The sequence below is a fragment of the Monodon monoceros genome, unplaced genomic scaffold (genome assembly GCF_005190385.1).
Source record: "Monodon monoceros isolate NGI ecotype Baffin Bay Population unplaced genomic scaffold, NGI_Narwhal_1 Super_Scaffold_20, whole genome shotgun sequence".
NCBI classification, from domain to species: Eukaryota; Metazoa; Chordata; class Mammalia; order Artiodactyla; family Monodontidae; genus Monodon; species Monodon monoceros.
Genome location: NW_021703777.1, coordinates 4,184,772 through 4,210,064, shown reverse-complemented (window position 1 = coordinate 4,210,064; position 25,293 = coordinate 4,184,772). Strand labels below are relative to the sequence as shown.

Sequence of the window (25,293 nt, the reverse complement as noted above, 5' to 3'; positions counted from 1 at the left end):
ATAACAAGAGAGTGGAAAGAAGGTTAATGTGATAATGAGGCTTATTTGATCTTAAAGATTTAGCATGAGGGCACTCTCAAGATAGCTTAATTAGGTTTTAAGCACCTTTTGCAATTTGCATGTGTACTTGTTAATCCATATGTTCTAAAAATACATTTTACTTTATTTAATTTAAGGAATTTAATCTCTTTCCCTGTGTTGTTTTACTCTTATCGGTGATGGTGTTTTCTTGAGTTTTGCACTTAATGTGTATTATTTATGATTGTTTTCTTCTATATTATGCTTAAGTTGTAGCTCACTTCAAAATAGTATAACATTTTAAAATTGCAAAACAACACCTTAGCATAATTCAGGCAGTTATGACAAGTCATGACATGACTCTTTTAACTAATCTTTAAGTCATTTAGCACATTTTATTGCACCGTACAATGTATCAGTAAATTTGATTTCATTATCTGACACCTGTGTCATTTTTAAACTTGGCCAAATGAAAAGAACATTTTAGAAATTAATTTAACAATGAAAGAAAATATCATTTCATTCATTTCACTCATTCATTTGTAGCAGCAATTCAATCAACAGTATGTTGTTTCCTGGTGCTCTGGGAAATAAAGAATTATACATTCATATTCTGCATATAGGTTTTCATGAGTTCTCCAAATTAATACCTTTTTATGCTTTGTTTATACTTATAAGTGATTATTACAGTTTACTTTTTCATAATTATAAACTTTATTTCTTGTAAGCGTCATATAAGTGGTATATTACCCCATGCTTTTTTTTTTAAGTAATGCATATTTATTTTATCATGTCAAGCAATTCAGAGGTACGTGAAGGAAACGATTATCTTCCTCTATCCTTTTTCTGAATTTTTAAAAGTATTTTATACAGTTTTTAAAGGTTACTATCCATTTACAGTTAAAATAAAATATTGGCTATATTCCCATGTTGTACAATACATACTTGAGCCATGCTTTTATTTATTTATATGTTTTTTTAACATCTTTATTGGAGTATAATTGCTTTACAATGGTGTGTTAGTTTCTGCTGTATAACAAAGTGAATCAGCTATACGTATACATATATCTCCATATCGCCTCCCTCTTGCATCTCCCCCCACCCTCCCTATCCCACCCCTCTAGGTGGTCACAAAGCACCGAGCTGATCTCCCTGTGCTATGCGGCTGCTTCCCACTAGCTATCTGTTTTACGTTTGGTAGTGTATATATGTCCATGCCACTCTCTCACTTCGTCCCAGCTTACCTTTCCCCTTCCTCGTGTCCTCAAGTCCATTCTTCTCTAGTAGGTCTGTGTCTTTATTCCTGTCTGCCCCTAGATTCTTCAGAACCATTTTTCTTTTTTTTAATTCCATGCTACTGTATGTGTTAGCATACGGTATTTGTTTTTCTCTTTGTGACTTACTTCACTCTGTATGACAGTCTCTAGGTCCATCCAGCTCACTACAAATAACTCAATTTCGTTTCTTTTTATGAGCCATGTTTTAAATCAACCTTTCCTTCAGAAACTTTATCCACGATGATAAATGTAGCTCTATTAAAGTCTTTTTAACAGTGGTATCCTATGACATTGGCAGAAGATGCTACAATTTATTTAATTTCCTGCAGATATACAATTTATTTACATGATTTTTACTGCTCATTCCTTATTCCTTTTTAAATGCAGTTTCCTCTGTAGCGTATTAATCTTAAAACCATCAAGACAGGAGTACTAGCATGACAGGGGTCTCTCGTTTTCTCTGGCTGATCTAAATCAGATCCTTTTCTAAGGCTCAAATCATGTTGCATGTTTTACATGAAAGTACCAATGAACACTGAAGCTCACAGTAATCAATTCCACCTCAGGCATCCTGCATTATTAGTTATTTTTCATTAGAAGTTATTAATTTGATTTTCATACCACATTTCCTTTAGATGTTTAATGTATATGAAATATTGTAGTTAGATGTCTGAAGAACAAGAGCCATATTTCATAAATTCTTTGCTTTCTCTATAGACATAATTTTGTATTTTGCAAATAGTGAAAGTAAACACATATTTATTGATCTGTTTTGTTTACTGAACTGGAAAATGTTTCAATATACTAAATTAAATGATCAACTAAATGGTGCGTTGACTGGTAAAAATCAGCCACTCTACATTGTAACCGTGAGATTTGTTTCTCAAGATATGCCACCCTCACAATGATGAAATCAGCCATTGGACTAATCTCACAGCAGTTTAGGTCGTTAATTAAATGTTCTGGTGGCATAAGCAAGGGCATAGCTCTTACCCATACAGCCTTTTTGAAATTTGAGGTGTCAGACAAATCCAAAAAGTTGTACACAAAAAAAAAATTGCATGCAAAGGAAGAACTGTTTCAATGCAGGCCAAAGAGACATCTGGTTTGGTTAAATTTTCTTTTAATACTAGGATTGCCACTCATGTAGATAGATAATTGTAGGTGAGAGTCAGGGAGAAAGCGTGGTCCTGCAACTAGCATTTTTTCCTCAAAATCCTACATACGTATTTTTAAAATGTATTTATTGACATTATATTAAGTACAAGGTAGTTTCTATTTGGTGGAGATTACTAGGCAATGCCACTGAAGACTCCATATTGATCAAGTGCTAAAAGATGTTGTCATTGGTGTTGCTAATTATGATGAATATGATAAGGAGGACAGACAAGGTATGCCAAAAGGAAATGAGAGACCAGCATGCACTGGAAGGCTCTGGTTATTTTATTGTTAATACGGCAGCCTGAGAAGCTCTTTTTGCTTCCAGCTCCACATTTCCAGTTAACATAAATTCATTTAAATAAGCTTTGCCAGAAGGTAAGTAGAAAGTTTGCTATATAGTATACTGGCAACTATAATAGTGACATGGAAGTATGCTTCGTGACAAAATACAGATAATTTTGCCTGTCATATAGTTGCATGATAGATTAAAAATAGAAAATATATCATTTGTGACTATCAGTAGTGCTCTATAGCTATTACTAGATAATTTATGCTATTAAATTTTAAGAGTTTCCTCCAACTCACTTTTGACTTAAGACCATTGATTATTTGAAAAGAAAAACAAGTAATAAGCAAGCAAAACATCCAATGATAACCCCACTCTGACAACTACAACAGACATTTCCCCCACAATGCCACCATAAGTCAGAATGTCTTAAAAAATTAATAATAAAAAAAATTTCTTAGAAAACATCTGGTATATTTTGTGGATGATTACAATGCATTTGACAGTAATTATCATGTATTAAAATTGTAAGTATCAAGAATCTGAAAGAGAGTGGATATATGTATATATATAACTGACTCACTTTGCTGTACAGGAGAAACTAACACAACATTATAAATCAACTATACTCCAATAAAAATTAATTTAAAAATAAAATTACATTAAATTATATCACTTTTGAAAGTGAATATTTTAAAATAACACATCATTATGTCAAGTAAATAATACATTTTTATTGAAGGTAAGTTTTGCAGAAGGAAGAAAATATATTATTTAATCAACTGATGTATTTTAGCAAGTGTTTTGTTATAGTGTCTCCAAAAAATACAGTAAATAGTAGTGCCATCTATTGATAAAACTGAAAACTACAGTTTCTTCTTAAAGAAAATGAAAACTTTTACTTTGGAATATATATCTCCAAAAATAATAATTCCTTATTGTTATGACTGTTTTAAATTATTATTGTGTCACATCAAATACTGGAACTGTGTTAAAATAATATATGTATATGTGTGTTTGCGTATGTGTGTTCGTAAATATTGGTTATGGGTTTAAGTGTAGTTGGGTTATTTAATCATTGAAGAAAATTAAGTTTAATATTAAATATTTATTTTCTGCTAAAAATTTTAAGCAAGAAATACCTATGTAGTGAAAGAGGAAATACTGTCTTTATTCTCTTTTAATATGCACAAAATATTTTTAAGATGTAAAAATTTGCATGTGTACTTCTTAGGATGCACTCTGACCATTTTAATATTTATTTTTCTTTATAATTTTGATTTTATTATATATAATAATAGCCTACTATTTGGCAAACTCTTAAATTAGATTGGCTAGTCTCAATATAGTACAACTGACTAGAACAATCTATATGCTATCTGGCTAAATTATCAGGGTGAAATTGAATAGTTTAGAAGAGTTAGGTTAAAATATATATCTACTAATAAGTGACAAGATTACAGAGAAGAAAGGAGCAGAAAGCAGTGCTGATAACTACTGACCTCTAGGGTATGGTCAGATTATATGTTGCAGGTGACAATTGCCCAAGGATTAACAGCAGCAGAGGAAGCAGTGTGCCTGACAAGAGCAGAAACAATAAAGTCAAGCACAGACTTAACAGGGAGGAATTAAATGAAGGCTGTGGTGACATTAGCTGCCCCCCCCCAGCATGTTATGATGGTGACAGTTAGAACATAAAGCTGATATCAAGCTCTCATTCATTCATTGACTCACATGCATGTAATTTTTCTACTTTATAACTGCAGGTTGAGATCTATTATATACCATGCTGGATTCTGAGGACCCAGTAGTGAACAAATGATAGTTATATTCTTCCTAGAGAAGTTTACTATCATTTTTGATGTCCAGCCTCCCATATATTGAGTACAACCTGCCTTTCCTTCAAAACACTTTGCAGCCATTGGTCAGATATTATCCTAAACCGAGAGATGTATGATGAGCAAAATATAATGGTACCATAAATCTACAATAATCAAGATTGTGTGATACTGGCATAGGATAGACACAAAGATCAATGGAACAGAACTGAGAGAATTGGAGAAGGGAAAATGGATGTAAAGTTGGGAAGAGCAAGGAAAATACACACCTGTGAGCATGAAGGGGAACCCAGGATACTGGCCTGGTACCCACGTCAATGCTCACTGCTCCAGCCTTGATGGGGTGAGTGTCCTGAGATTGTACAGAACCAAATGCACGCCATGCCCAGGAACCAGCGAAGCTGAGGGGGGCTGAGCAGTGGCAGGCCTGGCTGCTACCCCACACTAGCCACACCCACCCCAGTTCTGCTGCCCTGTGTGTGAGCTACAAGATCACACAGTGCGCTGCTCCAATATTCAAAATGGCCTTTGCTTGCTTCTGCCCACCAAACCTTGGACAGAACTAAAATTATAGTTACTCTTTTGCCACACCCTAACTGGAAACATACAAGAAAGGGAATTCTTGGAAATGAAGTTCAGCCCAGCCAAATTGAGACATTACGAAGCCACTATTAATATTTTTTTTTACTTTTTTTCCCACAGAAATGTAATATATTGTTCTCACTGTTCTTCCCTTCTTTTATCCTTTTTTTCTTTATATTTTTCTGAGTTATAATTCTCATACCATAAAATTAACCTTTCTAAAGTGTACAATTTAGCATGTTTTGGGGGTATCACCAGAATTGTGCAACCATCATCATTAATTCCACAACTTTTTCACTTGGCATTCACTCCCAACTTTCCAGCAGCCCCTGAAAACCACTGATCTATTTTCTGTTTCTATGTATTTGCCTATTCTTACACTTTACATCTATCTTCCTTTCTTAAATGTCTGCGCTGTGAACTTAAGCTACAGAATCAGAGAGGAAGACAACAGTCTAACAGAGGCTGTTTACTCAGCTCATACAATTGAACTGTGTAAGGTGAGAATCCTGCAACAAATCCAGGTAGATAGATAGATAGATAGATGATAGATTAGATTAGATAGATAGATAGATAGAATCTACATATAATGTATATAATTATATATCTATTATATATAGATAGCTTTCTCTGTATACACACACACACACACACACACACATATATACACACACATATGTAATATCTCTGTCAGAATGCATGAGAAGCTGGTAACATTTATTAGTTGCCTCTGGAGAGAGGGAAACTAGATACGTGAGAGATAGACATGAGAGGGAGACCTTTCATGGTATATTTTTTCTGTCTTTTTAAATATTCAGTCATGCGAATGTATCGTGTATTTATAGATTCATCTACGTTGTTGTGTGTATCAATAATTGGTTCTTTTTTTATTGCTGAATAGTAGTCCATGGTATGCATGTTCCAGAATTTCTTTAGCTCTTCACCTGTTGAAGGACATCTAGGATAATTCCAGCTGTTGTCTATTACAAATAAAGCTGCAAAAAATGTTCATGCACAGTTTTTTATGTGAACATAAATTTCAGTTCTCTGGGATAAAGACTCAGATGGTTAGTTGTTGAGTCATATTGTAGTTGCATGTTTAGATGTTTTTCAGAGGCGCCCACACCATTGTATATTCTCACTAGCAATGTATGAGTGATTGAGTTTCTCTGCGTCCTCAGCAGTATCTGGCATTATCACTAGTTCTATTTTAGCCATACTGATAGACGTGTGATGATGTCTTATATTCATATTAATTTGTGCTTACCTAATGGCTAATTAAACAAATACCTTTTCATATGATTATTTGCCATCTGATATCATTTGCAGTAAAATATCCTCTCATGTCTTTTGCCCATTTTCTAATTGGACTAGTTGCGTTTTTTTAACTGTCGAGTTTTGATAGTTCTTTATTCTATAAACTAAACTTTTGTTGCATGTCTGGTTTATAAATATTTTCTCCCACTCTGCAGCCCATCTTTTGATCTACATCATAGAGTCTTTTCCAGAGCAAATGATTTTAATTTTGCTACAGTCCAGTTTATCAATTTTTTCTTTTATGGATAGTGTTTTTGGTGTCTAGTTTAAGAATTACTTGCTGAGTCCTAAATATGAACACATTTTCCTATATATTTCCTTAAAAGATTTATAGTTTTACCTTCTGCACTTAAGTTTACAATCCATTTTGAATTTTCATAAGGTGTGATATGTAAGTCATCAATAATTTTAAGACAGAAGGATAATATATAATTTCTCTTGCATGAGTGGAGGAGAAATTTCTATTTCACCCTCCATCCATGGGTGTGACCATATAAGTAGCAGGAGGTGTGAGGGATGACACAAGTCAGTGTGATTACAAATTTCATCACTTCTCCATACAGTCACATATTTGCCTCTGCCTTGGACAACTTGTAGATCTCCAAATTCTAAGCCCTCAGTAGAACAGGAAAATAAAAGGATTCTCAGCTCCAGTATGTAATTGAGTCAGAGTTTTTGCTGGTTCTGTTTCACTTTTCCACATTTAGGTTAGGAGTGGAAATGGGGAACAAAAAGAAATGAGGAAGCAAAGAAATTCTAAAATTCTGTTTTGGATGGAGATGTTTTCATATCTTGAGTTGCAAGTAGCTGTTATTTAATTCCTGTTCACAATAGCAGAATTGAAGTGGAAGGAACACATATGAACTTTACGAGTGCAGTAAAGAAAAAGTCAGAAAAAAGGAGTAAACAGCAACAATGTGTAATACATTATAAGTATAAAATAGTATGGAAAAATTAAAACAAATATGTTTATCGCAATTGATATATGTGGGTGGAATTTCTGCATCAATCAAAAACTCTTGTACAAAAAAATAGCTGTGTGAGAGTTACAAAAAACGTCTAAAAATATATTGGTAATAAAGTCAATGCATATGTAGAAAATAAAAATAAGATCACTGGTACTATATATTAGCTAAAGTATTATTTATGCTAAACCTATTGGCTGGAAAAAAAATGTTTTCTGATGGTAACGAACATATGCAGATCAGGTAAGTGTCAAAACCTTTTAGGTACCTAATGTATAGAATAAAATTGCATCAAGCAAAATTTAAGAATCAAAGGATTTCCTGATAAAACTATAACAATAGTGAGAACTTTAATGTATACTTATAAAATAATTTGACAGATAAACTGAATAAAACCTAAGAAAAAAAGATTTTAATAATTCAGTATGTTTGAAGTATGTATGTTGTATTTAGATTACAGACAGATGATGGCTGGATGGCTGTAGCATTAGTGCTGTCCTTTTACCATTTTTTTTTACAACGTATATTTGACCACAATAAAATTGGTTTAAAAAAAATCTTACGATAGTAGGTGCTGAAAGTATCTGATAGAATTAAAATACCATTTTAAACATTCTAAAATACGTATCAAAGGAATCAGGCTATACTTTATAATGCGTATTTTCATAATGATAACTAATATCATAAAGGACATCCTTTTGACATGATAAATGTTTTTTCTTTAGCATTAAAACAAGATGAGGCTATAGTTTATCATCCCTCTCCACTACTATTTAAATTCTTTAGGATTTGAAAAACATACATATTACAAAACAGACAAATTTTACTATATATTTGAAGATGATGTGATGGTTTACCTCTGAAACCCAAGAGATCAAAATCTAAAAGTATTGTAACTAAAATAAAAATAGGACTCAGCCACATAACTGTGAGTGTATATAAAACACTTAGCAGGAAAAAAAGAAACGAGACCTCCCAGCCCCATGTAATATCAAACGGTGAAAGCTCTACCAGAGATCTCCATCTCAATGCTAAGACCCAACTCCACTCAAAGACCAGCAAGCGACAGTGCTGGACACCCTATGCCAAACAACTAGCAAGACAGGAACACAGCCTCACCCAATAGCAGAGAGACTGCCTAAAATCATAATAATGTCACAGACACCCCAAAACACACCACTGGATATGGTCCTGCCCACCAGAAAGACAAGATCCAGCCTCATCCTCCAGAACACAGGCACCAGTCCCCTCCACGAGGAAGCCTACACAACCCACTGAACCAACCTTAGCCATTGGGGGCAGACACCAAAAACAACGGGAACTACGAACCTGCAGCCTGCAAAAAGGAGACCCCAAACACAGATAAGCAAAATGAGAAGAAACAGAAACACACAGCAGATGAAGTTTCAAGGTAAAAACCCACCAGACCAAGAAAATGAAGAGGAAATAGGCAGTCTACCTGAAAAAGAATTCAGAGTAATGATAGTAAAGATGATCCAAAATCTTGGAAATAGAATGGAGAAAATACAAGAAATGTTTAACAAGGACCTAGAAGAACTAAACAGTAAACAAACAATGAACAGCACAATAAATGAAATTAAAAATTTTCTAGAAGGAATCAATAGCAGAATAACTGAGGCAGAAGAACGGATAAGTGACTTGGAAGATAAAATAATGGAAAAAACTACTAAAGAAAGAGCAGAATAAAAAAAAATGACAAGAATTGAGGACAGTCTCATAGACGTCTGGGACAACATTAAATGCACCAACATTCAAATTATAGGGATCTCAGAAGAAGAAGAGATAAAGAAAGGGACTGAGAAAATATTTGAAGAGATTACAGTAGAACACTTCCCTAATATGGGAAAGGAAATAGTTAAGTCCAGAAAGCACAGAGAGTCCCATACAGGATAAATCCAAGGAGAAACACTCCAAGACACAAATAAATAAAACTATCAAAAATTAAATACAAAAAAATATATTAAAAGCAGAAAGGGAAAAACAACAAATAACATATAAGGGAAACACCATAAGGTTAACAGCAGATCTTACAGCAGAAACGCTGCAAGCCAGAAGGAAGTGGCAGGACGTCCTTAAAGTGATGAAAGGGAAAAACCTACAACCAAGATTACTCTATCCAGCAAGGATCTCATTCAGATTCGATGCAGAAATTAAAACCTTTAGAGACAAGCAAAAGCTAAGAGACTTCACCACCACCAAACCAGCTCTAAAACAAATGCTAAAGAAACTTCTCTAGGCAGGAAACACAAAGGAAGGAAAAGACCTACAATAACAAACCCAAAACAATTAAGAAAATGGTAATAGGAGCATACATATCAATAATTGTGTTAAATGTAAATAGATTAAATGCTCCAACCAAAAGACATAGACTGGCTGAATGGATACAAAAAGAAGACCTGTATATATGCTGTCTACAAGAGACCCACTTCAGACCTAGGGACACATACTGACTGAAAGTGAGGTTATGGAAAAAGATATTCCATGCAAATGGAAATCAAAAGAAAGCTGGAGTAGCAATGCTCAAATCAGACAAAATAGACTTTAAAATAAAGACTATTAAAAGAGACAAAGAAGGACACTACATAATGATGAAGGGATCAATCCAGGAAGATGATAGAACAATTGTAAATATTTATGCACCCAGCATAAGAGTACCTCGATACATAAGGCAAATGCTAACAGCCATAAAAGGGGAAATCGACAGTAACACAATCATAGTAGGGGACTTTAATACCCCACTTTCAACAATGGATAGATCATCCCAATTGAAAATAAATAAGGAAACACAAGCTTTAAATGATACATTAAACAAGATGGACTTAATTGATATTTATAGGACATTCCATCCAAAAACAACAGAATATACTTTCTTCTCAAGTGCTCATGGAACATTTTCCAGGATAGATCATATCTTGGGTCACAGATCAAGCCTTGATAAATTTTAAAAAATTGAAATCATATCAAGTATCTTTTCTGACCACAACGCTATGAGACTAGATAGCAATTACAGGAAAAATTCTGTAAAAATTACAAACATATGGAGGCTAAACAATACACTACTAAATAACCAAGAGACCAAAGAAGAAATCAAAGAGGAAATCAAAAAATTCTGAGAAACAAATGACAATGAAAACACAACCCAAAAATTATGGAATGCAGCAAAAGCAGTTCTAAGAGAGGTTTACAGCAATACAATCCTACCTTAAGAAACAATAATCATCTCAAACAGCCTAACCTTACACCTAAAGCAATTAGAGAAACAAGAGTCAAACACCCCAAAAATTAGCAGGAGGAAAGAAATCATAAACATCAGATCAGAAATAAATGAAAAAGAAATGAAGGAAACAGTAGGAGAGATCAATAAAACTAATAGCTGCTTCTTCGAGAAGATAAAAAGAAATTGATAAACCATTAGCCAGACTCATCAAGAATAAAAGGGAGAAAACTCAAATCAATAGAATTAGAAATGAAAACGGAGAAGTAACAACTGACACTGCAGAAATACAAAGGATCATGAGAGCCTACTGCAAGCAATCATACGCCAATAAAATGGACAACCTGGAAGAAATGGACAAATTCTTAGAAAAGCACAACCTTCCGAGACTGAACCAGGAAGAAATAGAAAATATGAACAGACCAATCTCAAGCACTGAAATTGAAACTGTGATTAAAAATCTTCCAGCAAACAAAAGCCCAGGACCAGAAGGCTTCACAAGCGAATTCTATCAAACATTTAGAGAAGAGCTAACACCTATCATTCTCAAACTCTTCCAAAAAATAGCAGAGGGAAGGACACTTCCCAACTCATTCTATGAGGCCACAATCACCCTTATACCAAAAGCAGAAAAAGATGTCACAAAGAAAGAAAATTACAGGCCAATATCACTGATGAACACAGATGTAAAACTCCTCAACAAAATAGTAGCAAACAGAATCCAACAGCACATTAAAAGGATCTTACACCATGATCAAGTGGAGTTTATCTCAGGAATGCAAGGATTCTTCAATATATGCATATCAATCAATGTGATACACCGTATTAACAAACAGAAGAATAAAAACCATATGCCCATCTCAATAGATGCAGGAAAAACTTTCCACGAAATTACACAGCCATTTATGATAAAAACCCTCCAGAAAGCAGGCTTAGAGGGAACTTATCTCAACATAATAAAGGCCATATATGACAAACCCATAGCCAACAGCATTCTCAGTAGTGGAAAACTGAAACCATTTCCACTAAGTTCAGGAACAAGACAAGGTTGCCCACTCTCATCACTATTATTCAACATAGTTTTGGAAGTTTTAGCAACAGCAATCAGAGAAGGAAAAGAAGTAACAGGAATCTAAATGGGAAAAGAAGTACTAAAGCTGTCAATATTTACAGATTACATGATACTATACCTAGAGAATCTTAAAGATGCTACCAGAAAACTACTAGAGCTAAACAATGAATTTGGTAAAGTAGCAAGATACAAAATTAATGCACAGAAATCTCTTGCATTCCTATACACTAATGATGAAAAATATGAAAGAGAAATTAAAGAAACACTCCCATTTATCATTTCAGTGAAAAGAGTAAAACACCTAGGAATAAACCCACCTAAAGAGACAAAAAACCTGTATGCGAAAACTATAAGACACCGATGAAAGAAATTAAATATGATACCAACAGACGGAGAGATATACCATGTTCTTGGATTGGAAGTGTCAACATTGTGAAAATGACTATACTACCCAAAGCAATCTGCAGATTGAATGCAAGCCCTAACAAACTACCACTGGCATTTTTCACAGAAACAGAACAAAAAATTTCACAGTTTGTATGGAAACACAAAAGACCCCGAATAGCCAAAGCAATCTTGAGAAAGAAAAACGGAGCTGGACGATTCAGGCTCCCTGACTTCAGACTATAATACAAAGCTACAGTAATCAAGACAGTATGGTCCTGGTACAAAAACAGAAATATAGATGAATGGAACAGGATGGAAAGCCCGGAGATAAACCCACACACATATGGTCACCTTATTTTTGATAAAAGAATCAAGAATATATAATGGAGAAAAGACAGCCTCTTCAATAAGTGGTGCTGGGAAAACTGGACAGCTATATATAAAATATTAAAATTAGAACACTCCCTAACACCATACACAAAAATAAACTGAAAATGGATTAAAGACCTAAATGTAAGGCCAGACACTATCAAACTCTTAGAGGAAAACATAGGCAGAACACTCTATGACATAAATCACAGCAAGATCCTTTTTGACCCACCTCCTAGAGAAATGGAAATAAAAACAAACATAAACAAACTGGACCTAATGAAACTTAAAAGCTTTTGCACAGCAAAGGAAACCATAAACAAGACAAAAAATAACCCTCAGAATGGAGAAAATATTTGCAAATGAAGCAACTGACAAAGGATTAATCTCCAAAGTTTATAAGCAGCTCATGCAGCTCAATATCAAAAAAACAAACAACCCAATCCAAAAATGGGCAGAAGACCTAAATAGACATTTCTCCAAAGAAGATATACATATTGTCAACAGACACGTGAAAGGATGCTCACATCACTAATCGTTATAGAAATGCAAAGTAAAACTACAATGAGGTATCACCTCACACCAGTCAAAATGGCAATCATCAAAAAATCTACAGACAATAAATGCTGGAAAGGGTGTGGAGAAAAGGGAACCCTCTTGCACTGTTGGTGGGAATGTAAATTGATACAGCCACTGTGGAGAACAGTTTGGAGGTTACTTAAAAAAATAACTACCATACAACCCAGCAATCCCACTACTGGGCATATGCCCTGAGAAAACCATAATTCAAAAAGAGTTATGTACCACAGTGTTCATTGCAGCACTATTTACAATAGCCAGGACATGGAAGCAACCTAAGTGTCCATTGACAGATGAATGTATAAAGAAGATGTGGTACATATATAAAATGGTATATTACTCAGTCTAAAGAAATGAAATTGAGTTATTTGTAGTGAGGTGGATGGACCTAGTGTCTGTCATACTGAGTGAAGTAAGTCAGGAAGAGAAAAACAAATACTGTATGCTAACACATATATGTGGAATCTAAAAAAAAAAAAAAATGGGTTCTGAAGAGCTTAGGGGTAGGACAGGAATAAAGACGCAGATGTGGAGAATGGACTTGAGGACACGGGGAGGGGGAAGGGTAAGCTGGGACGAAGTGAGAGAGTGGCATGGACTTATATATACTACCAAAATTAAATTAGATAGCTAGTGGGAAGCAGCCGCATAGCACAGGGAGATCAACTCGGTGCTTTGTGACCACCTTGGAGGGTGGATAGGAGGGTGGGAGGGAGACACAAGGGGGAGGAGATATGGGGATATGAAACGTGTATATGTATAGCTGCTTCACTTTGTTACAAAGCAGAAACTAACGCACTATTGTAAAGCAATTAAACTCCAATAAAGATGTTAAAAAAAATAGCATCTACTTAAGATAGATTTGTGGAAACTGAACCCTCATATACTGGTTACTTTTGGGAACTGGGATTCCTACAAACATTAGTTTAGTAACCTAGCATTACCTATCCAATTTTAAATTCATGTATTTTTTAATGTAGCAATTATTTGATTCAGCTAATTTAAAAAAATGAAAGCAACAGTATGTAAGTACAAGGATGGTCTTTTGCACAATTGCATATAATAGTGTAAAACTGTGACTCCAGAATCATCAATATTAAAATTGATGAATAAATTATCATAAAGTCATAATGTGAAATATTAATATAGTAAATATAATGAGCTAATTTACATATATTGTCCTAAAATATGTCTAAGATATCTGATGTGAAAGAAATCCAAAGAAATATTTAGAGAATAAGTTCATATTAGGAAACAAAATTGTGCATATATATTGTATAAGGATAGAAGTAAAACTTAGACTACATTGGAAAGTTAAAACTGTTCATATCAGAAATCTGTGGTGAGGGAGACAATATTTTACATGCTTCTCTATATTATGTATTTAAAAAATAAATATGTGGTACATTAGGAAATCAATAATATGGAAGAAATTAAAAAGATAAATTATAGTTAACATGAATGAGTAATTTATATTTTTCAGCATTTTTTAATGACTTTTCTATATATGTGATCTCTTTTTTTTGTTTCACTCAAAAATCTTTGGAGGTAATTTTTATTAGTATGCTAATTTGATTGTTGAAGAAACAGACTCAGAAACCTTAGGAAGTTTCCAGGTACACGTGGTACACCTGGCTGTACTTGTTGAACGTGGACCTCCAGCCCTGATTGGTCTGGTTTCATGTGGTCCATGGACTTGGATAAGACAGGGATAGATTTTGACTGTGGCTCTATGAGTAAAATCAATAGGTTTATACTGGGGGATAAAAAACACAAAACTAGGACACTGTGGGATATTCTGAAAATTATCAAAGGCATTGTCTAAAAGAGCATAATTTTCTTCTGTTTAGAGTTAGCAAATTGATATGTATGCCAAGAATTTGTTTTACACATATGAAAAATTAAAACAAATATCCTATTCAACTTAACAATGAAAAATGATGAAAATTAAATAATAACTTGTTTTAAAAGAAATAGTCATGTATATTCTCTTTGTTTAATAAGCATCATGATCAGTATGATTCTTACGTAATTTTTAAGGCTACAGTGTTATTTGTAATTTTGTAACTTAAGGATTTCTTTTGACATTTGTCATGGTTAAACTATATATAACATAATGCTTGTTCAAAACAAAGTTTACTGCTGCTTTATTCGAGTGTCTTTTCAAATGAAGTATCCGCACATTTTTAATAAATTAATATTATGTCTTACTTTTACATGACTATCTCCAACTACAGGTAGATTCCATTTACAATTTCTATCCAGAAGCTCATCCTGCAGTTAGGAAATTATATTTATAATCCTCAGTGTGTTAGCATATATAAAAATTGTTCTAAGATCAATTAGGTAGTTTCTTAAGAAATTACTTCATGTTGATAAAACTGGAGTTCAACTTATAGTAAAAATATATATACATGGAATTATAGACTAGCTAAGTTTTTATATAAATTAGTTGTCAAAAAAAACCCTGAACAAAATTATTTAATATTTGTAGTTTTCATCATCTCTATTGAAAAGATTTTCATCCACTCTTGCACTAACAGTGTTATCATGAATCCATTTCTTCATCTGCAAAGGCATTTTATATTTTAAAGTACCATCACACATTATTATAATGTTCACTTTTCAAATGAAGAAACAGGAACGGAAAGAGTTGGACTAAGTCTCTCAAAATCACATAGCTGGTTAGTTCCAGGTTGTGATTTAAAATCTGTCTCCTGAGTAATCCTGTTTGATGCAAGCTGCTTTATATTTTAGAGTTTTACCATATTCTTCAAATTCTTTAATTTCTTACACAAATGACAGAAGAAGATAAGGCTAGCTGGAGTAATAGCTGTAAGAAAAATTATGAAATTTTCCAAATTCCAAAATCATATATATTTTTGCCACACATTTTAATTATATTGAATGACATACATTTTCCTTATCTTTTTAAGCTCTAACTAATGCAATTGTTTTTTACTTCCCAGTCACACAAAAAATGTTTTTTTGCAGGGTATACATACACTTACTAGTTTTGTGACTAAGGGGGTGCAAATGTGATTGAGGAAAAGCTTAGAAGATACACCTGATCTGTTTAGAATTTTTCTGGATAAATTGTATTTAGATAGGGTTTATATTTGCATCTTTAACATTAAGCAGGTTGGCAAAATGTTGTCTTGCTTTCATTTCCTTTTCTCTAGTTTTGGCAGATATTGCTGATCGACTCTAGTTTTCACTCTATTGAACTCATACATGGATTTAGGCTACCTGTAGTTTAGATCTCCAAGAAGTGCAATCAATGGGTATTGACTAGCGAAATTAATATACATTTGCCATTTCTCCTATGAAGCTTCGGTCATTCTATTTGTAAAAGGCAAAGAAAATTACTTCTGGGAAGTGAAGTGTGTGGGTTTAGACACCTAACATTTTCCTTCTGACTTGGGTCTAGCAGTGGGTTGGGAACTTGCCATACATTGTTTCCTTTAATCCATGTAATCCTATAAATGGTTTCAAATTTTTTAAATGGGGAAAGTGAGACTCACAGAAACTGGATATTTTACTCCTTAGAGCATAAAGTAAGTGTTAGAAGTGCATTCAAATTTTCAGGTTGGGTGGGCTTACTATAATATATCCACTGTACAGTCCCTGCCTCAAATAATTAATTTGAGATCTCTGGACAAATTATTTAAATTATGTATATATTAAATCAAATAAAATAAAGTCTAAGGAAAAGAAAGCATCCATCATGACAGCATTAAATTAATCTTTTCATTAATTCCTCTTTTATTTTTTTCTTTCATAGATTTAGAAACACAGCATCCTATGTATCATTATTTGAATACTTTAGTTATCTTTTGTGTTTCAGAGAGCATTTTTGAAAACGGTGGCTTTTGAGACTTTGAAATTGGGGATTAAAAGGGCCACTAATTTTAAGGATTAGTATAATAGATCTAAGTTAATTAAACTAGGATGAACTGCTGTCCCTTTGAAAATGGCTTAAACTGTTGTGATTTATTACAATACTGTAGGAAAATAGGAAGATCTAATAATTAAAAAATCAGAAAAGTTTATGACCCTAAGTGTGTTGCTGTTAATTTATATTTTGCCTCTAACATTTGTTGCATCCTCTACACTTTTATGAAGGCTGCAATAATGTGATCAGAGAGTTTTGTAATATTGACAAGAGGCAGTGTGAAAGTCATGAATATAAAAAGATTGCTTTGGGATAAAGTTAAAGAGAAATTGATGGCTTTAATAATGTCAGAGACAAAAGGCAATGGACAAGCTCAGTAGCATTTAAAATATTTATTAAACCCAGTCTGTAATTTTTCATAGGAAAGTTGCTTTAATGACAAAGGAAGTCATAATACAAACAGAATAATCCACATGCCACTGTGAGTCAGCACTACTTCAGAGACATTTATATTCTTATCCTCAAGCTTTCTTACAACCTTTTCTAACAGTGCAGCTGTGAGAATAATTTGTGGAAGAGTGCTGATAGAATCCTTCAAAAGAATACAAGATAATGGCATCAAGAAAAGGAAAAAAATATCCAGCGTTTATTTGTTTACATTCCTGTGACCTGACAATTCACCTTAAATTCACTTTTGTTTTCAGTTAGAATGCAGTCACTGTATTGGGTCAGTGATCTCTGCCTAACTCTAAAGTCAGACTTCCAAAACACCTGGGATGTGCCATACTTTCCGATGTGCTGTAGTGCAGCAACTTCTAAAGAAAGCTCACAGAACGAAAGTTGAAGGATGAAAAAAGGCAGAGTTCAGTATTATAAGATTTATATTTTTTCCATTAGATCCTTTCTATCATTAGATTAGAAAGATTTTTAGATTAAAAGGATTCTCTTAGATCTTTCCTAATACTGAGAAAAACACTGATTTATTCTAGTTCAATAAAGTTATTATGGACTTTTGAGAAATATATCCATCGACCTTTATTACCCAGTCTTACACCCATTATTATTATTAAATACTTTATGGTTTTGAGCTGATAAATGTTTATAACTGATTCTATGTAGACTCAGAGTTTCCAGGAATATAATTAAACTAGTTCTTTAACTTATTTTTAAAAAATTTTAATTTAATATTTTTTTAGTATCAGAACCCCATTTCCATTTCTAATTTCTATAACTGGTTAAAATATTAGCTTTATGTATGTATTCTTGGAGTAACTAGTCCTTCATATGTAGCATCCAATTATTTATACTTTATGCTCTAATAACTATTAAATAAAATGTTATCTATATTAGTTTAATTTAGTCTCATGGTGATACTGTTATTTTAACTGGGTGATAGAAAGAAATAATTCCGTTTCCTTGAGAAGTTATATCTATTTGAAATGAATTATTAATACCTCTCCAAAAATACTGTGAATGCACTGATGATTTATTTGACTTTCACATTTGAAAATACAATTTTTCAAGGATCTCAAATACACCTTATCTATTAATATATGAAGCCTAATTCAGAATTTATATTTAGATTTCAAGTAGTCACATTCCACTAGACACTTCTCTGGAACCACTTATTTTGTGATCTACCAGATAAGACAATTTAGGCCAATTATTTCCCATGTTCCATTAGGCTAATTTCCAAACCTGTTCTCAGCATTCATTCAACATGTTAATATGTAAAACTGTACATGTGAGAGATGGAGAGAAAATGACACCTAGAACAATGTGCTACACTCAGAAGTTGCTCAGTTAATATTTGTAAATTACTATCTTAAGACTCAAAATAAACAAGTCAGATTTTGTACTTTTCTTAAATTTTATTCATGAACAAAATTCATATATTTGGATCTTCTTGTATACCTTCCATTTTAAATGTCAAAAACTTATTTGGTTATAGTTATAGAATAAAACTGAGCAACCATTTAACATGTTTGTATACATATACATATACTATATTATTAAATATTGATATTATTTGACTTTATCTGATGATATCAAATAAAGCCAACCATTTAAATTGCTGAGATATTTTTGTGAAACATCCAATATCATCAGGAAATTTTCAGTGAGTAGACACCTTTAAATATTACCTTTTGTTTAAAATATGGGGAACTTTAAGGATTTTCATGGTAGTGCATGAAATTGGATTCTCAATACAATGTGGGAAACCTTTGGTGGCCCCTAAATTTCGTTTTTCATGCACTGCCCAAATAAAGGAAAGATAAGTTCATAGAGTGCACTTCCTAACTAAAAACGATTGTAGCAAACGGCTTGAAATCTTCTCTGGGGGAGTACTGACTTTTTAATTCAGCTGCCATCAATGCTCATTTATATTTCATAATATGTATCCCAGGAAAATAAACTACTTTTAAATGTGTAGCTTGTCACTGAGGTTAAATAGTTGTTATGCCAATCACTTATCCTTCAAGTTTATAGGTGATATTTTTCAGACCATCATTTGATACCAGTGCACTAAATGAGAACCATATTATATGAGAGTATTATTATTTTTCCAAAGTATATGTTACCTATTTGAGTACAAAACCTCTATATGACAAAAAAATTATTGTTGACTGTTTCCCTTTCAGTTCATGCACACATATATCAATAAAGTAAAAACAGGAATGCAGGGGGAAATTGAACATCTGATTCGAAAAGTTGTCCATTAGGGAATATCAGAGACAGTATAGATGACCCATATAATATCTATGTATTCTAACATGAATCATGAAGTGTCTATTGTTATCATTGAGTTGATTAATGTGCTTCCTGTCAATCTAATTTTCAAATATGTTTAGGTTGTTTCAAGTTTTTGCTATTCCAAAGAATGTTGCAAGAAGCATTGAGCCTTGGTTTTGACAAGATACACTTTCTCGTATTAAATATTTATTGAGAGTACTTATCCCTTTTGGCTTTCTATATAAGTCTTTTTAAAAGGCTTATTTCCTAACTCCCTTGTTGTTAAGCCATTAGGGATTCGATCTGAGCTTTGATAGAGTCTCTTTACTGCAGATCTTAGAGTAATGTGGGTTTGCTGGGGAGTATATTAAAATATCTCCTTAAAACATTATTTGTTTGAACCTCCAATAAAATGCTACAAAAACTACTCAGTGTTAGGTATATTAAGAGCCTAAATATATGCTCTATGTCATCAGTAAAGCAGGTACAGAAATACTATGAGAGTTAGTTTTGAAATTTTATTTTCTATTTTTATTTATTTATTTATTTATTTATTTATTTATTTATTTATTTATTTATTTTTTGCGGTACGCAGGCCTCTCTCACTGTTGTGGCCTCTCCAGTTGCGGAGCACAGGCTCTGGACACACAGGCTCAGCGGCCATGGCTCATGGGCCTAGCCGCTCCGCGGCATGTGGGATCTTCCCGGCCCGGGACACGAACCCATGTCCCCTGCATCGGCAGGTGGACTCTCAACCACTGCGCCACCAGGGAAGCCCAGCATGTGTGTTTTTTAAAGAAAGTTTTTTACCCAATCAAAATATAATTATCAAATCAGTAAGCGTAACATTGATAGAATCTCATTATCTAGTTTACAGTCCATATTGACTTGTTGACAACCTTCCCAATAATAGCTTTATAACTAATTTTTCCTTGTCCAGAATCCATTCTGGATTCCACATTGCATTCAGTTAATATTCCTGTTTAGTATCTTTTAAGCTAGAAACTTCCTTCAGCCTTTCTTTGTCTTTCTTTTTTATCAAGGTAAAATTCACGTCATAACATTGAACAATTTTAAAGTGTACAGTTCTGTAGTTTATAGGACATTTAAAATGTTATGCAACCATCTCACTATCTACTCCCCAAATATTTTCATGAACCCCAGAATACACCTCATAGCCATCAAGCAGTCATTTCACATTTCTCCTTCCCCTCAGCCCGAGAACCGGTAATCCGCTTTTTATCCTGGTGGATTTACCCATTCTGGATGTTTCATGTAAATGGGCTCATACAATACGTTGCCTTATGTGTCACACTTCTTTCACTTAGGGTAATATCTGAGCATATTATATTGTAGCATATATCAGTACTTCTTTCTTTTTATTGCCAAATAATATTTTATCGTAAGGATAAACCACATTTTAGTTTTCTGTTTATCAGTTGATAGTTGTTTTTGTAATGTCCACCTTTTGGTTATCATAAACATTCAGATACATGTTTGTTATGGAAAACCTGTTTCAATTATGTATACAAACCTAGGCTTGGAATTGCTTGATCACGTGGTGATTCCATGTGTAACAGTTTGAGGAACCACCTGTTTCTTCCACAGTGGCTACATCATTTTATAGTCCTACCACAGATGTGCAAGAATTCCAATTTCTGTCTTTTGTTTTGTTGTTTAATAGCATCCTAGTGGATATGAGTGGAATCACATTGTGATTTTAATTTGCCTTTCCAGTGATGACTAGTGAATTTTGATATCTTTTCATGTGCTTATTGGCTATTTGCATGCCTTCTTTATGGAGACATGTCTATTCAAGTCCTTAGCCCACATTTGAATTGGATTGTATGGGGGTTTTTTAGCCTTTTTTTTTTTCCTGTGTGAAAACATTTAAGTTCTATTCTCCTAGCAAGTTTCAGTTATACCCTACAGTGTTATAAACTATAGTCACCATGTTATTCGTTAAATCCTCAGACCTTATTCATCCTATAACTGACAATTTGTACTTTTTTCCCAACCTCTCCTTATTCCCTTCACCTCCCTGCCCCTTGCAACCACTTTTCTACCCTCTGCTTCTATGAGGTCAACTTTTTTTTTTTAATTCCCCATATAAGTTATACCATGGAGTATTTTTTTGTGTTGTCTGGCTGATTTCACTTAGGATAGTGCCCTCCAGGTTTATCCATGTTGTTGCAAATGACAAGGTTTCCTTTTTTTTAAGGCTAACTAATATTCATATATATATATATATATATATATATATATAAAAGTTTCTTTTATCAACTGAAGGAAACTTATGTAGGTTATTTCCATATTTTGGCTACTGTGAATAATGTTACTATAAACATAAGGAAGATGTTCATACATATAGCTATCTCTTTGAGATAATAATTTTGTTTCCTTTGGATATATACCCTGAAGTGGGATCACTGGGTCATAAGGTATATATATGTATTTATGTATGTGTGTGTATATATATGTGTGTGTGTGTATATATATATATATGAATATGAATCATATATATATAATTCATATTATATGAATATAATTATACATATATGAATTATATGAATAATTCATATTATACCAATATATATAATTCATAGTATATTCATGTATATATATATATATAATTTTTTTGCCACAGGAAGTCCTGACAAGTCAAATTTGGAACACATTTATTTTTAATACCCATCAGATTTTCTTTCTTATGGCTAAATTCAGTGGCTGTTACAGACCACAATCAGCCAGACTGGTTAAGGGCAAACTGAAATGTAGAGAGCATTGGCCCAGGAACCAGACCTCCCTTGATTTTAACCTCAACTCTGGACTCTAATAAGCTTTGTGACTTGGGGATGCCATTAACCTCTCTGTGACTCGTCTTCAAATCAACATGACTACAAAGCATTCAGCACATTCCATAACATCTATGAATATATTATAGTTTTCATTCTAAAGGTACTGCTACTGACGTTATCACCAGAGTAACTGATGCATATTCCAGAAGAGACATAAATCAAATCTCAGTTTTCCTGGTGAGAATATTGAGGCTAAAGTTCAGAAGGAATCCATATTAGTTAAGGCTTACTTAAGCAGAAAGGAGAAATTTATTGACTTGGAAATAGATCTATTTTTAATTTATTGAGGAACCTCCATACTGTTCTCCATAGTGGCTGCACCTGTTTACATTCCTACCGACAGTGTACAAGGGTTCCTTTTTTTCCACATCCTCACCAGCATTTGTTATCTCTAATCTTTTTGATAAGACACATCCTAACAGATATAAAGTGATAACTCATTGTGGTTTTGATTTGCATTTCCCTGATGATCAGTGGCATGGAGCATCTTGTCACGAACCTGTTCGCTATTGTATATCTTTGGGAAAATGTCTATTTTGGTCCTTTGTCCATTTTTAAATTCTTTTTCTATTAAGATGTATGACTTTTTGGTACCTTTTGGATATTAACTCCTTATCAGATAGTGGTTTACAGATATTTTCTCCCATTCTGTAAGTTGCCTTTTCACTTTTTGTTGGTGTCCTTTGCTGTGCAGAAGGGGGCTATTTGTCTTTTAGTTGCTGAGTTGTACGAGTTCGTTGTATGTTCTGGATACCAGGCTCATATCAGATATCATCTGCAATTTTTTCCTGTTTCGTCAGTTGTATTTACACTATTTCCTGGCATCCTTGTCAAAAATCAATTGACCATAGATGTATGAGTTTATCCCTGTGCTCCTTATTCTAATTCCATAGAAGTATATTTTTATCTTATTGCCAGTACCACATTGTTTTGATTACTATACCTTTGTAATATGATTGGGAATCAGGAGATATGAGAACTCCAGTTTCATTCTTCGTTTTCAGGATTGTTTCGGCTCTTTGGAGCCCCTTGTAATTCCATATGACTGAGGATTAGCTCTTCGATTTCTGCAAAAAAAATGCAGTTAGGAATTTTGATAGTGATTACATTGTATCTATAAATCAATGTTGCAGTATTGTGTGTCATCTTACCAAATCTTATTATCTCACCAATTAATTATTCAGTTCATAAACACATGGTGTCTTTCTGTTGATTTAGGTTTTATTTAAATTCTTTCAACATGTTTTGTAGTGTTCAAAGTAAAAGTCTCTCACCTTCTTGGTGAAATTATTCCTAAATATTTTATTTTTGGATGTATTGTAAGTGGAATTGTTATCTTAATTTCTAAAAGATGCTATAGTAAGGAAAAGTTTTTTCTTCTCTCCCATTTATATATTTGTTCATTTATTTATGTTACTGAATTCATCGAGTCTTGTTTGATTCTTTATACTCCTTTATAATTGATAATTATCTCAATGCTCAAATTATTTCAGATTTGGTGAATGAGAGCCTTTTTAAACTGGCTTTGTAGTTTTTGATATGTTTCTGTCATTCCTTAAGGACTTCTTTAGTTATTGAATCAAGATATCCCAGGCTCAGCTTATATTTTCCCTGGTGCAGTCTCAGAATAGCTTTTATCCAGGGGACACTGGTACGTTTTAGTGGATGCTATTATTTGCAAACTAAGACCTGTAGAAATATCATTCATTAAATTATCATCATTAAAATAATATAATTGTAATTTTCTCGTATTGCAATTTTTCTTCGTTTTGGAAAATCAAATGGCAAATACAGATCACTCATTCACTTTCTTTTCCATTTCTTCTTTTAGTCCCTCCTGTAATCCGGGTGTATCCAGAGAGTCAGGCCAGAGAACCTGGGGTAACTGCAAGTCTCAGGTGCCATGCTGAGGGCATACCAAATCCTCAGCTTGGATGGCTGAAGAATGGAATTGATATTACACCAAAGCTGTCCAAGCAACTCACACTTCAAGGTGCTTTTTACTTGCATTTTTCCTCTTAAATGACAATGTAAAAATTTTATTCTAAAATTTATAACACATTTTACATTATTATAAGAAAGAGCAAGTAAGTCTTGGTGGCAAAAGAATATCATGAATATGAAAAAAGATATGGTTGTACCTAAGACATAATATCTGAAATAGAGTCCTTTAATATTTTTAATGTTTTAAATAATAGTCTTGTCATAATGATAAGCTATGTCATTATTTCTGTCATAAGTAAAATATTAAATTTTTTCTTTTAAAATCTTATCGTCTGAATTATAGCAGATATGGGGAACAGAATAATTGGATCTCTTCATTGAATACATTTCTGAAGAGACAATTTTAAATGCTTAAATCATATATTAAAATATATATTACAGAGAGTGTCAAAAATAAGAAATTCTTTAGGAAATGTTTTGCATCATGAAATGAAAAGAGAAAAAATTCAAAATGCTACTAAATATGTTCCACATTTATGTAGTTTTACAGTTATGAAGTTCTTACATTCTAATATATAAAATATTCTATATGTTCTAATAGTCTAATGTGCAGACATTAATCAATTATTTTACAGATCATAATAATCACAAATGAGTGGTATGTGAAAAGCAAACCAGGCAATCTTTCTAATGTCAAATAATCTAAATAATGCAAAAGCAGTTTCATATATGTTGATTATACTAGTAAGCAAAAAAATGTAAAAATCTTATTTCCAT

The 25,293-nt window shown here is 33.1% G+C and overlaps 1 protein-coding gene across 3 annotated transcripts in view; it reads left to right on the top strand.

Moving 5' to 3' along the window:
• The window catches only part of FSTL5 (follistatin like 5), a 708,564-nt gene that overhangs the window by 557,520 nt on the left and 125,751 nt on the right, over positions 1–25,293 (top strand). For all 3 annotated transcript variants that reach the window (XM_029235420.1, XM_029235419.1, XM_029235418.1), the window contains exon 9: positions 24,404–24,565. In XM_029235420.1, coding sequence (XP_029091253.1) covers positions 24,404–24,565 — 162 coding nt within the window. The remainder of the gene's footprint in view (positions 1–24,403; positions 24,566–25,293) is intronic.